General features: G+C 40.6%; 1 protein-coding gene across 15 annotated transcripts in view; it reads left to right on the top strand.

The window, feature by feature from the left end:
* Positions 1-13,542, top strand: part of Sgip1 (SH3 domain GRB2 like endophilin interacting protein 1) — a 236,787-nt gene that overhangs the window by 166,048 nt on the left and 57,197 nt on the right. For 8 of the 15 annotated variants that reach the window (XM_008831039.3, XM_008831040.2, XM_008831042.2 and 5 more), the window contains 6 exons: positions 2,178-2,202; positions 3,120-3,171; positions 4,380-4,465; positions 8,078-8,170; positions 10,568-10,642; positions 12,946-13,446. In XM_008831039.3, coding sequence (XP_008829261.1) covers positions 2,178-2,202; positions 3,120-3,171; positions 4,380-4,465; positions 8,078-8,170; positions 10,568-10,642; positions 12,946-13,446 — 832 coding nt within the window. The remainder of the gene's footprint in view (positions 1-2,177; positions 2,203-3,119; positions 3,172-4,379; positions 4,466-8,077; positions 8,171-10,567; positions 10,643-12,945; positions 13,447-13,542) is intronic. The other 7 variants (XM_008831045.2, XM_008831047.2, XM_008831048.2 and 4 more) reach the window with 2 other exon arrangements.

Below are 13,542 nucleotides of genomic sequence, written 5' to 3'. Positions count from 1 at the left end.
CCAACACCTGAGATGTTAGGTGACATCTCGGATCTTGACAAGTAACTCATGAGGAATCATTAATTCAAAATAGAGAAAAGTGATTCACTACACATAATTTTAAATGAAAAGGGTATTTTATATTTATATATTATTAATGTATTTGTGATGTTTATTATATATGTATATGTATATGAACTCATTCATAGACCTACCAGCAATAATAACTGAAAGGAAGAAAACATGGTCACTTGTAGAGGTTTGATTCAATGGGCTTCCTTCCTGGGTGTGGCTTGTCGGGCGACAGCACCCGGCTTCATTCTAGACTTGTCAAGTGGCTGCATCAGGCCCACCAAAGGCCTGTGTGACACACCCAACCGACAAGGGGACTGTCTTTTCTGTTGTAACTGGCTTGCTGCTGGGTATTCAAATCTGTTCCTTTCTAAATTAACATTAGTTTATGTCTCATTTCAGAGCAGCCAAGCTTTCTTGTATATTTCTTTCCTGTTTGGCTTGTGCTTAGAAAGTCGTTGATGAGGTGTAGGTGCTTTCCTGTAATAACTATCTGTGGAAGGAAAGAGCCAAACTCTTTCCTTGCTTCCTTGGGCATTGCATTTTAATGCAGTGAGTAGCACAGAGAGACCTAAAAGTCTTCAGTTCAAGCCCTGGCATCTTCTAACAGCTGAATTTCAGTTCTCACAGTGCAGAGTGAGCCCCGTTCCCTCAGTGCCAGCTCATTAATATTATGGTGATTTTCTACTTGGAACTAAAGCCCCTATATCTCTTCCTTCACACCTTATTAACACAATTCTTATATCCGAGGGTCCACAGCCCAGAAAAGCATTTAAACTCCACTTAGTCTGTTCTCCAGTTACCTGAGCACAGAATATATATTTGTGTTAGACTCACCTAACAACCAAAGCAGTTTTAAATTAGCACGTTTATTACATAACTAATAATATGATCATTCTCTAACTGGCACACAGAATAAGGCAAAACAAATTGCCATTTTGGGGCAATATAAGCCAGAAAATATAGTCAGAGATTAAGCTACCTACCAGGAAACATTTAATGTATTTGTTCTGGTTCAATCTGTTCCTCTGTTGTAAATGGACCCAAAATGGGATAGAGAATTCTGATATGTCAATCTTTAGGGAAAATGAAGAGCAACTAACTTCTCATGGGTCTACTGTAGAGTGCTGGATTGTGATGCCTTATATCATTAATGCTATAATCTAGGTAAAGACAGCACACAACTCCAGCCTTCCCCACAGTGAGAAGGTGGAAATGTGTTCAGCTCCCCTTGGCACCGTCTTATGCACTTCCCTGTCTTGAACCGTACCCTGCTTTTCTCCTAAGACACACCATGCCAAGCCATCCCCACCTCATGACACCATACTCCAGGTGTCCTACTTTTCTAGAAGTATCTATATGAAGAACCTTTCACGGCTTCTGACTTCGCATCAGGACTTTTTCTTGAATCATTTCTCCTATTATCTTAATACATTTGTGCCAAGACATTGTAGCTCTAGAGATGACTTGCATTTGTTATTCCTGCCAGGGCTTGTTTGCATTCTGATGGATGATGAAATGATGACTCTTGCTTAGTAGACTGGTGGCAGGCAGGTGGGCGAAACCAGAGGGGAGGATGAGTGGGGAGAATGGGGTTTCTGGGGTCTCTGTGTAAAACACTCCATTCAGTGGCAAATGAATAGACTTTAATGTTTATCACTTTTACTTTTTAAATCCTGTCAATAACTGATGACTGTTTCTATGAACAGCCTGGGGATCCTGACCAGGAACAGACAGTATTCCGAAATACATTCTTGAATTTTCCATTACCAAATATATAAAAAGCTTGAATTTACTGTCTATGTGTTAGAGTTCATGAGGGTCCTAGTTTAAGAAACTATTTTTTTGTCTTTATCAAATCTACCCAGGTAAGAGGTTCTGTTGATTCCCATGGCTTATGGTTTACCTCCTCCTTCTTCTTCATCACTTTTGAGTAAACTGAAAAACTGATTTTTCTCTTTCTAAAATTTTTCCGTGTGTCCAACTTAAATGCGGTTTTGAGACAAGTTTCCGTTTTCCAATCTGTGCGTCTTTGAGTTCATTTTAATTGCAATGGCAGAAATAATACATATTGTACATAACATATCTGTGGTCTTAAGCCTTATAGTTTTTATTTCTAATTCTAGGGTGCAATTAAAAGGAACTTATCCAGTAAGTATATCTTAGCTACCAGAAATAGAGTATGGTTTAAAAGAAGGAATAGTTCCTTGGATCTGGATCATATTTTCATTCAAATTGCATACTCTTGGGCTTGATTTCAAAGCTTTATTTAATTTATGGCTACAACAAAGAATTCTTGTTATGACAGAAGGTGTCTGGGTTCTGAAAAATTAACATTTAAATTCTGAAATAAATACATGTTTGGAAAAACATTGTTTTCTTCCTATATATGTCAGCTCTTGCTGTATTGTTACGCTTAGAAATTAATTTAATCAGCTGTGTTTGATTAAACACATTGTTGCTGGGGATGGGAAGAGGAGGAAGGCAGAAAGAGCTGAAGGGAGATGCAACTTACTCAGTCTTAGGCTATCAGATATGAGAATTTCAGTCAGCCAAAGCAAGATGATTTAGGAATAATATGTAGGTATGATGTCCCTTACCACATACAACATACTTTAGGGAAATCTAAATTCGTAGTTAAAGGTAACACATTTTCTTGCCATTTAAAGAAAAGAGCAGGCAGTGGCTCCTGGATCTGTGTGCTATGGACATATGGTCTGACTTATTCTCTTATGATAATTGAGAAGCAGAACCCATGGAGGCAACAGGCATTTGAAGATTGGATAGGCTATTCCACTCAGCTCTGCAGTATAGAAGCCTTCATTTGATGGCTTGTTTATGGTAGTTCTTTGGTTAATGAGGTTTTGCAAATGCTACTAGAGAAAATACTACTACAGGTGCTAGGTACACCGTTGTCACCTTGCCAGGAGGGTTTGTTTTTTCAGTTTTCATATTGAGATGCTTATTGATGAGACTTAAATCTCAAGTGTTTCCAAACATAGCTCATATGACACAACAGAAGGGACTGATAAGAGATGCCTAAAAAGGTCTTTTGTCCTGTGTGTCAGGTGAAGAAGTAGCAAGACCCAGGCGCTCCACCCCAACTCCAGAACTTATAAGGTGAGCATGAAAGATGCTGTTGTGTTTTATGTGACGTGCTGTGAATGTTTTAACTACTTCTCTCTGTCTTCCCTCCTCCTCCAGCCTCTCCCCTCTGCTTTTCAACCATCACTCTGCATGATACGCACTGAACTCAACAGGCTCATTGATGAGGTCTAGAGAAGAAATGGAGACGATTGTATAGACTTCTCTTAGTCCTCAGTCTAGATTAGTAATGAGAAGGAAAGATGAGTGCTTTCTCCCTCTGTTCCTCTGATATCTCAATATTCTTCCCTCTCTAGTTTGGGGTATCACCAGTCCATTGAGCGGGAGGGGCAGGATGAAATTAGAAGGCAGAACACTTTTAATTTCAACACAAACTTCCTGGGTATCAAATAGGCCTGTGCTTGACTTTCACTCACCATAAACTGCATTAACTATAATAAGAGACATGCTAATGACAAGCATAGATGGTTTTTAGGCCAAATATACTAGCACGTACTTGTAATCGCCACACTCAGGAGGCAGAGGCAGGAGGATCCTGAGTTTGAGGATAGCCTGGGCTCATAGCAAGTTCCAAGTCAATGTAGGCTTTATAAGAAACTATGTCTCAGGGCTGGAGAGATGGCTCAGTGGTCTCCAGCTGCCCTTGCAGAGAACCCGGGTTGGATTCCCAGCACCCACATGAAAGGTAACAACCATTCATAACTCCAGATCCAGGGGAATCCAACACCCTCTTCTGAGTCCACAGGCACTGCACGGCATGGGTACACTTACATATGTGCAGGCAATACACATAAAAATAATAAATAAAATAAAGTACTTTTTGAAAAGAAACTGTCTATATATGTACTATATATATATAGTATATATATATATCTTGTGACAGAAAGATGCCTTGTTTATAGCCATCTCCATCCTATCTCTTCCCTGTACAGAATAACACGATGCCCTGAAGTTGCTCTCTTCTTTTTTGTGTTTCCGCTGGAATTGCTCCCTGGGTCTCCATTAGAAGCTCAGGATCTACCTCTCACCAAGACTCTTATCTCATAATATATTTGGCATCTTTGTATAATACTTTCCAACTTAACAGAAGCTTTGTATACATGTGTGTGTATGTATACACACACAGTTGTTTAAGTAAGAAAAATATTTGAAGGTTCATGTACATTTTTGAGCATTCATTTTTGATCCCTCTCTATCTATTTTGCCCAATGTGTGTGATTTAGCAAGAAGCCTCCCGATGACACTCTGGCCCTCGCTCCCCTCTTTGGACCACCATTAGAATCAGCTTTTGATGAACAGAAGACAGAAGGTAGGTAAAAACACTGTTACTTACAGACTTGTTGAAAAATAACTTCTATAAAAATAAATGTATCTGTTTGAGGTGTATTTTAAAAATATTTGTTATTTTTACTTTATGTGTATGAGTGTATTGCCTGGATGTGTGTAAGTGCACCCGTTTTGTGCAATGCCTGAGGAGATCAGAAGAGCGAGTCAGATCCCCTGGAACTGGAGTTATAGACAGTTGTTGTCTGCCATGTGGGTGTGAGAACCGAACTCAGGTCCTCTGCAAGAGCAGCCAGTGCTCTTAACCTCTGAGCCATCTCTCCAGCCCTCTGAGGTATATTTTTAATGCATCATCAGATCCTTGTGTGGAAAAATGTTTATATTGAAGTATGCTGTCAGAAGAGAAGTTTTGTTTGCAAACCTCTTATTTTAGGATTTGATATTTTACTTCTAGAAATTTTATATAATGGCTAACAAATTCACTCCTCAAAATAGTTGGTAAAGTCAGGCATGGTGGTGGATGCCTTTAATCCCAGCACTCAGGAAGCAGAGCATGAGGATCTCTGTGAGACTGAGGCCAGCCTGGTCTTCATAGTGAGTTCCAGGCCGGCTGGGGCTACAGGGAAATCCTATCTCAAAAACAAAACAAACAAACAAATAGGTCGATAAAAATTAATGCAGATCTACATTAGTCTGTACCTGGGGTAAATGCTCTGAACCAGAGAGCTGTTGGTGATATAAGAGTGGATGTGAATGGAGCCAGGTACCCACCCTCATAATGGCCGCTGTTCTTGCAGTCGAGCCTCCGGTGGCATTTGCTCTTTTCCGCCCCATCAGTGTAAGTGTGGATTGGATGGCTCAAGACCCAGGCAGAACTTCCAATTATTCAGCAATTAGAAATAAAATGCTGCAGGAGAAATGCTTTCATTTCTGTCATTATTTAACACTTTAAAATCAACTTATGTTTTGAATGCCTATAAACACTATATATTGTTGCTATAAAGTAACCCCTTTATAAAAGGGATCTATCTATTCTATACTTGAAATTTATGATCAATGCATGTATTTCTAGTAACTGTTTGATAATATAGAATGTCTATATAAAAAATGTTTGACTTAAGAGCTCTAAAGTAGGACTGGAAAGACGGCTCAGAGGTCAAGAGCACTTGCTCTTGCAGAGAACCTGAATTCAGTTCCCAGCACCCACATCAGGTAGCTCACAATCACCTGTAACTTCAGCTCCATAGGACCTGACACCCTCTTCTAGCCTCCTCAGTACCTGCACTTACATGCACATACCATACACACAGACGCACACACATATAAATACATATAATTTTTAATTAAAAATAAAATATTTTTAAAGGAACTCTAAGGTATATGTTTGATAAGATGGTATCCATCTAGGCACCACTGGGAAAGTGTTCTTAAGGCTTGGAAACATGGTAAGTAGACTAAACTACAGTAATAAAGAGATTTCAAAGTACTTTAAGTTAAACAAGACAGAACCTTATTTCTTGTTAACAGTGTAGAAGTAAACAAGAGGAAAGTAGGGCAACTTCAGTTCTCGATGGCCACCTTCATCTCGAGTCCAAAGGATTACCCTGGCACTTCCTCCCTCCCAGAAGAAAGACAGTGGCCAAAGAACCCACTGTCTAGCTGCTCTAGGAACATGATTTAGAAGACACACATATCACTTCCAACCAAAGCGTGCTGCAGAGAATCCAGTTCCGTGTACCAGCTAACACTCTTTTTCTACCGAGAACTAGAGGATGGTTCTGGGAGGTAGACAGCAGCCATCTATCTACACCTGAATGACTTCTGTGATTTAGTTAGGAAAATGGGTAAAGATCATCTCTGACTATACCTTCAGTGGCTTTGTACCTGTAACTTAGAACTATCCAAATGTGGCTCTCATTCATCTTATTAAATCATCTGTAATCAGTTCACTTTTGATAATACAACTGTATGGTGACAGGAGGTGAGATTTGATATGTGACATCTGAATATACCTGTTTAGGAATTTCATAAATATAAAGAAGTTTTACATTAAAATGGAAGCAGTTCTTAAAATGTGTCCCATGTGGAAGTCTTGCAAACGATGCTGTCCCCTCCCCCACGCACACACACACAGAGCTGGATCTGCGCGGAGGCCCACGGTGAGGAGAAGACACACATCTGGACTCACTCTGTAGTCTGGCTTCATTGCTCTTCAGGTGGCTTCAGCCCTGAAGGTTCTGTAACGTTCCAATATTTGCACCAACCACATCAGCTCTTCCCCCGACCATGCCTCCGTTTCTTATCTGCTCACTCTTAATTCTTTTGACTAATTCTTCTATCATTAGTTTAGAAGACCTGAGATGGGAAACCTTATATTTAGGGATCAGGTATGCCTGCACCCTGTCTCAGCTCCTCTACTTTTTCTAAGGATGATGTTTGACAGCTCTACTCATTGGTTTTCTCTCCCAAAAGAGGCACTAGTGTCCCCCAAACGGTGGCACTATAAGAGCTGAAATATACAATAACAGCTACTGGCCTTTGGTGCATAATTTATGTACACTTCTATGCATATAGATGCATATACATTATACATGTACACATATATAAATATACAGATGTACACACACATACATGTGTGTTTGTTGTGTGCGCCTGACACCTTGTTTATCCCTCTCAGTTACTCCTGGGTTTTTCTTATTGTCTCCCCTTTGCACTTCAGGAGGGAAGCTCAGAGAGGCTAAATGACTTGTCCAAGCTTCTACATTAAAGCTAGAGGCTACATTAAAATCCACATCTAAATTCGCTTTTGCAGTCTGTACACTGCAGTACAATTCATTTCAGTGGTACTTAAGGAGAATTACTGGTTATTTGCACAAGATCATAGCAATCAAAGCATCAGAACAAGAAGAAAACTATGTTAAATTCATTGCTCTTAGATGAATACCTAATTGCCTAGATACTTCAGATATCTAAACAACTATTTGATTTTCTGATTCTCTTAAAATGTTCACCAAGTATCTTTGGAATAATTCTCTTTATGATACTGTGAAAGATGAAAACCCTAGAACAACCTTTAAAAATAGCAACTACAGCCAGGCATGGTGGCACAGGCTTTTAATCCCAGTACTTGGGAGGCAGAGGCAGGCAGATCGTTGTGAGTTCAAGGCCAGCCTGGTCTACATAGTGAGCTCAGGTCAGGTGGGACTACAGGGAGACCGTCTCAAAAAGACCAAAAAAAAAGCAAGTACTGCATGCATCCAGACACTTTCAGTACTGAAACGTATTCATAGAAGACTTTTAATAAACAAACAAAATAAATCTGCATGCAATAATGCCTGAGCTTTAAAAATGGTACCAGAAATGGAGACAGTGTATGTGTTGATATTCAGAATGTCTTAGGTGACAAGCCAAGGAAAGTGGTTCTATTCTGAATTTTTAAAAATTCATCTTTATGTACACATGGAGATGCCCCTTGCACCCCCAAATGCCACATCCTGTTCTTATTTTCTGCTTGAAAAAGAATATGGAGCAACACACTCTAAATTTCTAGTCAGAGGCAGTGAGGAAGATCACTTTGTGAAGCCAACTTTAAATTGAAATTTGTACTTATCTTGGGAAATTCTCTTTATTTTTCCAGTTCTTTTAGATCAGCCTGAGATATGGGGTTCAGGCCAACCAGTTAACCCGACCACGGAGTCGCCTAAGATAGCAAGACCTTTTCCCACTGGAAGTAAGTTATGTGTCTGCTTTGTCTGGAAAAATAAGTGACTCACTTTACTCCCTGTCTGCATAGTAAATTAGGCAACTCAGAAGATCAGGGTAAGCAACATTCATGACAGTAAGAAGAGATGTATGTGATTGTTGTAATAGGCTTTTGAGTTAAAGTGGCCTGGCCAGGTTACCTTCTCTGGGATAAACTAATAAACTGAAGTAGCATTGTTAACCGTGAGTCAGTGCCTTCTGACAGCTCACATGCTCCTTTGCTCATTCAGTCCATCCACATGGATATGTACAAGTGAGAAGTGGTTAAGCTTAAGGCACTGGGCAAGCACACAACACAGAGCTGAGCAAGGCGCTAGGTCTCTGCTAGCACCAGTGAACAACTGCGACTGACAGGACAGAAAGGACCCACTTGACAGGAAGGAATGCCTTGGAAAGCAAGATAAATAGGCTCTATGGTAGAGATGCTGAGGCAAAATCAGGACAACTTGATGTCAAACTGCTGATTCTAGCCCAGGTGTCTAGAGAAGGCTTGCCCAGAGGACTCTCTAACCCCTCACCTGTAGTGAGTTGCACTAGTTAGGCTGAATGGGTTTCTCGCTTAGGCAAGCCAACTACTGATGGCTCTTTGAAGTCTTCAACAGGCAGGATGTATATAAAAGGTGCTCTTTAAAATACCCATGGGAGGACTAAATCTTAGGGAAAGTAATTGGGGAGTTAAGGAGCACAGAAGGTCTTTTTATACCTTGAGACACAAAGAGGTCAACAAACACTTCCTCCGGTTCAGCATCCCCAGGGCTTTGCTTGGATGTCTAAAACTGATCACAAGAATCAGCCAAGGGGCATCAGAACTAAAGGCTAAAAGGGGATTTGTTCAGAATACTGTTACTACAAAACCTTGTGGTTCAGGCTTTGCAAAAGTATTTTCCTCAAAAACAGGATGGGAAAAGCAGCACTGTCAGCGGCTTTTCTTAAAACCTTTGGGCCATGGAAACCGTATTGGAAAGGGTTTGAAGCATGGAGTTGGGATTTTTCTTTGGTGTTTCTTCCTACAACAAAGTCAATGAAAAAGCCTTAACTCCCTTGAATGACCTTCTTTACAGATCTGAGCTATCCAAATTATTCCTACAAAACTCTTCTTCCTAAGCGACAAGAAGGCAAAAGAAAATATGTATGTACCTGGCATGTTGGTATTTCAGAGTTGGGAGTTTCACATGCTGTGTGTCCACTTAGCACAGCCGAGACCACTGTTGAATTGGTAGCATCTGGAAGTGCTGCTTATTTTGTGGTTGCAGCATACGTGTTTCCTCTTTAGGTTAGACTTTATAGTATTTTATTCATCTTATAATATCTAGTTGATTACGATCTTGACTTTTTATAAAGATGAACAGAACCTCTGACTGGCCCCGAACCTCTGTGGAATAGTCTTCAGCAGCTCATAGCCAAGATTAAGAGCCACATAATCCCTAGTCTTCGGGGGATTAAGAAGAATGCTAGAGGTGGGAAGGAAAGGAATGTCTGAGTTGTGGAGGTAAAAATATACTGGTAAGAACTATCCAGATTTGGGCTCACCTAGCTCAATCTGCTTTTACATTATGAAAGGTGGGACCACACTCAGGCTCACAACTGAAGTTAGGTACGGTTTATGACTATCTCGTAAACTCCTGAATCTACCAAACGCAGCCAATGATGAGGAAATGTACATTTAAAGGAAGAAGAAAAATGTTCCTGTTGAAAGAATAATTCCTGACTCCATCTACGAAACGAGGCATGTTCAGAAGGCTGAATCTTCTGTGAGGGGCCGAAATGCTGTGCTTTTCGCATCTTAGATTTTATTCTGCAGCAGTTTATCTAATCTGTTGATTCTTCTTTGATCTACATCACTTCACTTCTGACTTCTGAGAATATATTAAGATTTTTAAAAGCATAATATTCCAAAATCCGTCCAGACTCAATGTAGGCAACAATATCTAGACAGGATTTGAAGCCCCCTTGAACCGCCCACCTGACCATTATTGTTTCCCTCATCACTCCCTGGACTAGAACTGCCTGTGACTTGTGTCGGTCCCAATTCCTCCAGAACTGAGACGATTTTATTCAGCCCAATGTCCCTGGCTCCCAGTAGAGGAGGTGGGACTTAGTCGTGGCTTGAGGTGTGCTGAATAAATGAAATGTTGATATTGTTGTTACTGTCTGACATTCTTTTGAAAGAAGATCCTTATGGTTATAAAATGGACAACTCTGCATACTTCAGTCTTTTGGCTTTGCAATTTAAAAAATTTAGCCCCTGGCTAACCCATTTCCACTGTTAGGTGTGTGAATGAAGCCCCATTCCTGCTCATTTCGGCGTGCTGTATAATTTCGGAAGAATGAGATCAGTAACGCTTGACTTCTTGTGTCTTTGTAGCACCTCCACCACTGCCTCCAAAAAATGTACCAGCCACCCCACCTCGGACAGGCTCCCCCTTAACGGTCGCACCAGGTAAATGAGGTTTTTTCCAGTTCTGAGATGATAGACTTCAACATGCCCTTGATGTGTTGGAAAGTATAGGCTATGCTAACATGCACCGTGTTGGTGGTGTTTTTCTCATCGCACTTTGCTGTGCGGGACGCTGTAAGGGATGTGATATGTAAGGTGTACTCTGTGCTTCACATACACACACAGCTCAGGTTTTCTTCAGCATGTGTAGACTGAGGACTTCATTTACTTATAAAATAAAACAGTCATAATATGAAAAGTCAGCCGTTTAGTCAAACATTCGCTTTGTTGACTTTCATTTTAATGAGTTAAAAATTAGTGACTGTTGCCAGGCGTGGTGGTGCATGCCTTTAATCCCAGCACTGGGGAGGCAGAGGCAGGTGGATCTCTGTGAGTTCAAGGCCAGCCTGGCCTACATAGTGAGTTCCAGGACAGCTGGGGCTACAGGGAGACCCTGTCTCAAAAATACCAAAAAAAAAAAAAATTAATGTCTCAAAATTACAATTTGTCTTTTTTGAGAGTCAATAAAACTTTTGCTAGAACTGAAATTGTCTGGTCTATAAAAGCATAAAATGGTTCACAGAATGAGCAGAACACTGTTGGTGGGATGACTTTGCCCAGCAATCATTCAAATGTTTAATCATTGCATCGCAAAACATCGGGTAAAGACTGTAAAATGCAGCCAGAATTGCTGCATCTTCTTAGAGATGCCATTTTTGAAGCTTTGGTTTTCTTCTATTAAAACCAATACTATGCATTCATGCAGTATACAGTCTGCCACGTTGTGCCGGACAAGCAAGTCAAAGCTAGCAGTGGTGACTTTATGCACCTGGCCCTAGAGTGTGGCTTTTTTTTTTTTTTTATCACCTTTGGAATCCTGTAGCATGTCTATGCTTTGCCCTCTATGTAGGCTGGTGGGTTTGACAGGGACAGAGGAGGGCATTTATCATCAAAGCAGAAGTTAGAGAGAGTCATTAATGAAATTTATATTGACTTAAGCCCAATAAAAAATCTTTAGATGAATCAGGAAGGAAAGCTTTGCAAGTTCAAAGTATTTGAAGACCTATGTCTCTATAAATTGTGTTAGATATATGTAAACCTACAAGCAACAAAACTGTAAGTATTGCCAGCCATGTAAACAATACCTCTTTTATCTGCAGCTTTGAAACCTTGGAAGATAAGTTCTTTAAAATCAGAAATACGGAAATACTAAGCTAGTTCACATAGCCCAAGAGTAATTTAAAAGGAAGGTATGGCTTATGGCCACACCTTCCAGTTATTCAGGTAGCAATTTCTAATTTGAATATCCTCAGTTTAAAAGCAAAAATAGTTTGTTCTCCAAATTGCAAATATCAAATATTTTATGCCAAGCTGAAGAAATTAACTTTTTGATTTTTTTTCTCTTATTGGTATGAATTTAAAAGAATACAATGCTAATATTTAAATAAAAGGAAATTTTCTATATTGTACTTCAGAAAGATATACATTGCATTTATTCCTATGATTACATTGCAGTTATTCCTGTGAGGTTAACAAGTTCTGCTTTGTGAGAAAAGACATTCTAAAACTGTTTCCATGATTTTCTCCTCTGTTAAGCAGATACATATGTGACATTTCTAATAAGTAGCAAAGGCCTTCACAGAGTCCTCTGTGTGTATTGTGTATGGAGTGTGTTGTGTGTATTTGTACACATTTATGTGGGGCTCTCTCCTTAAATAATCTTTTTGTGTTTCTGGTATATTTAAGGTAGAAGATCTGTAGCTAAATATGATGTTCTTTTTTTTTTTTTTCCAACTAGCAAATATACCATTAGTTTGACCAAACATTCAATTTAGCATACTAGACTGCAGATTCTTTGTAAGACTATGAGGGGGAGTTTCAGGGCTCAAATCTTGTGTTATATGTATTTCAGTAGGCCAGGTTTTCAGAAATGACATCCCTTTGGGAAATTTTCAGAGCCTGCAGGCTTCCGTGACTCTCAAAATGGTCCCCATTGCTTCATTGTGAGCAGCCTTGAGAACAATACATTCCTCAGCACTTTAAGTGATGGTGAAGTGACCACCCATGGTCACCTTGCAAAGGTGTAAACACTAGCATAGAAATATGTGCTCACACATGGAGGTGGGCAGCTCTCCCCTGCCCCTCAGCACCTAATCCAATAAAGATATTTTTACATCTTGAGAACTGCTCATTGAGGCACCTTACCAGGTGTGATATGCTTACCAAACTTTGCCCCCCCACCCCTTCCCCCATACAAATAAGATGAAGAGCTAATACAAATTTAAAATCAACTACTTTAACTACAGGAAATGACCAGTCAGCCACAGAGGCCAAAATTGAGAAACTACCATCCATCAGTGACTTGGACAGCATTTTTGGCCCAGTGTTGTCCCCCAAGTCTGTTGCTGTTGATACTGAAGAGAAGTGGGTCCATTTCTCTGATGCATCCCCGGAACACATTATTACTCCAGAGTTGACTCCAAGGGAAACGGTGGTATCCCCACCAGCTGCATCAGACATCCCAGCTGACTCCCCAGCTCCAGGCCTGCCCGGCCCCCCAGGCCCTCCAGGTCCCCCAGGGCCTCCCGGTCCTCGCAATGTACCATCTCCGCTCAATTTAGAAGAAGTCCAGAAGAAAGTTGCTGAGCAGACCTTCATTAAAGATGATTACTTAGAAACACTCTCATCTCCTAAAGAGTGTGGGTTGGGACAGAGAGCAACTCCACCTCCCCCACCACCACCCACCTACAGGACTGTGGTTTCATCCCCCGGACCTGGCTCCGGCAGTGGTACGGGGACCACCAGTGGTATGTCTTACTGTTTGAGTGTGCTTCGTGTGCCGGAGAATGGCTGTGGCTGCTACAGTGTAAGCAACACCCTCTTCCTGCCTGGCGACTGGCTGG

Source organism: Nannospalax galili, unplaced genomic scaffold (genome assembly GCF_000622305.1).
Source record: "Nannospalax galili isolate Female #2095 unplaced genomic scaffold, S.galili_v1.0 scaffold553, whole genome shotgun sequence".
NCBI classification, from domain to species: Eukaryota; Metazoa; Chordata; class Mammalia; order Rodentia; family Spalacidae; genus Nannospalax; species Nannospalax galili.
Note: the sequence above shows the minus strand (reverse complement) of the source record. Positions and strands in the feature narration are given on the sequence as shown.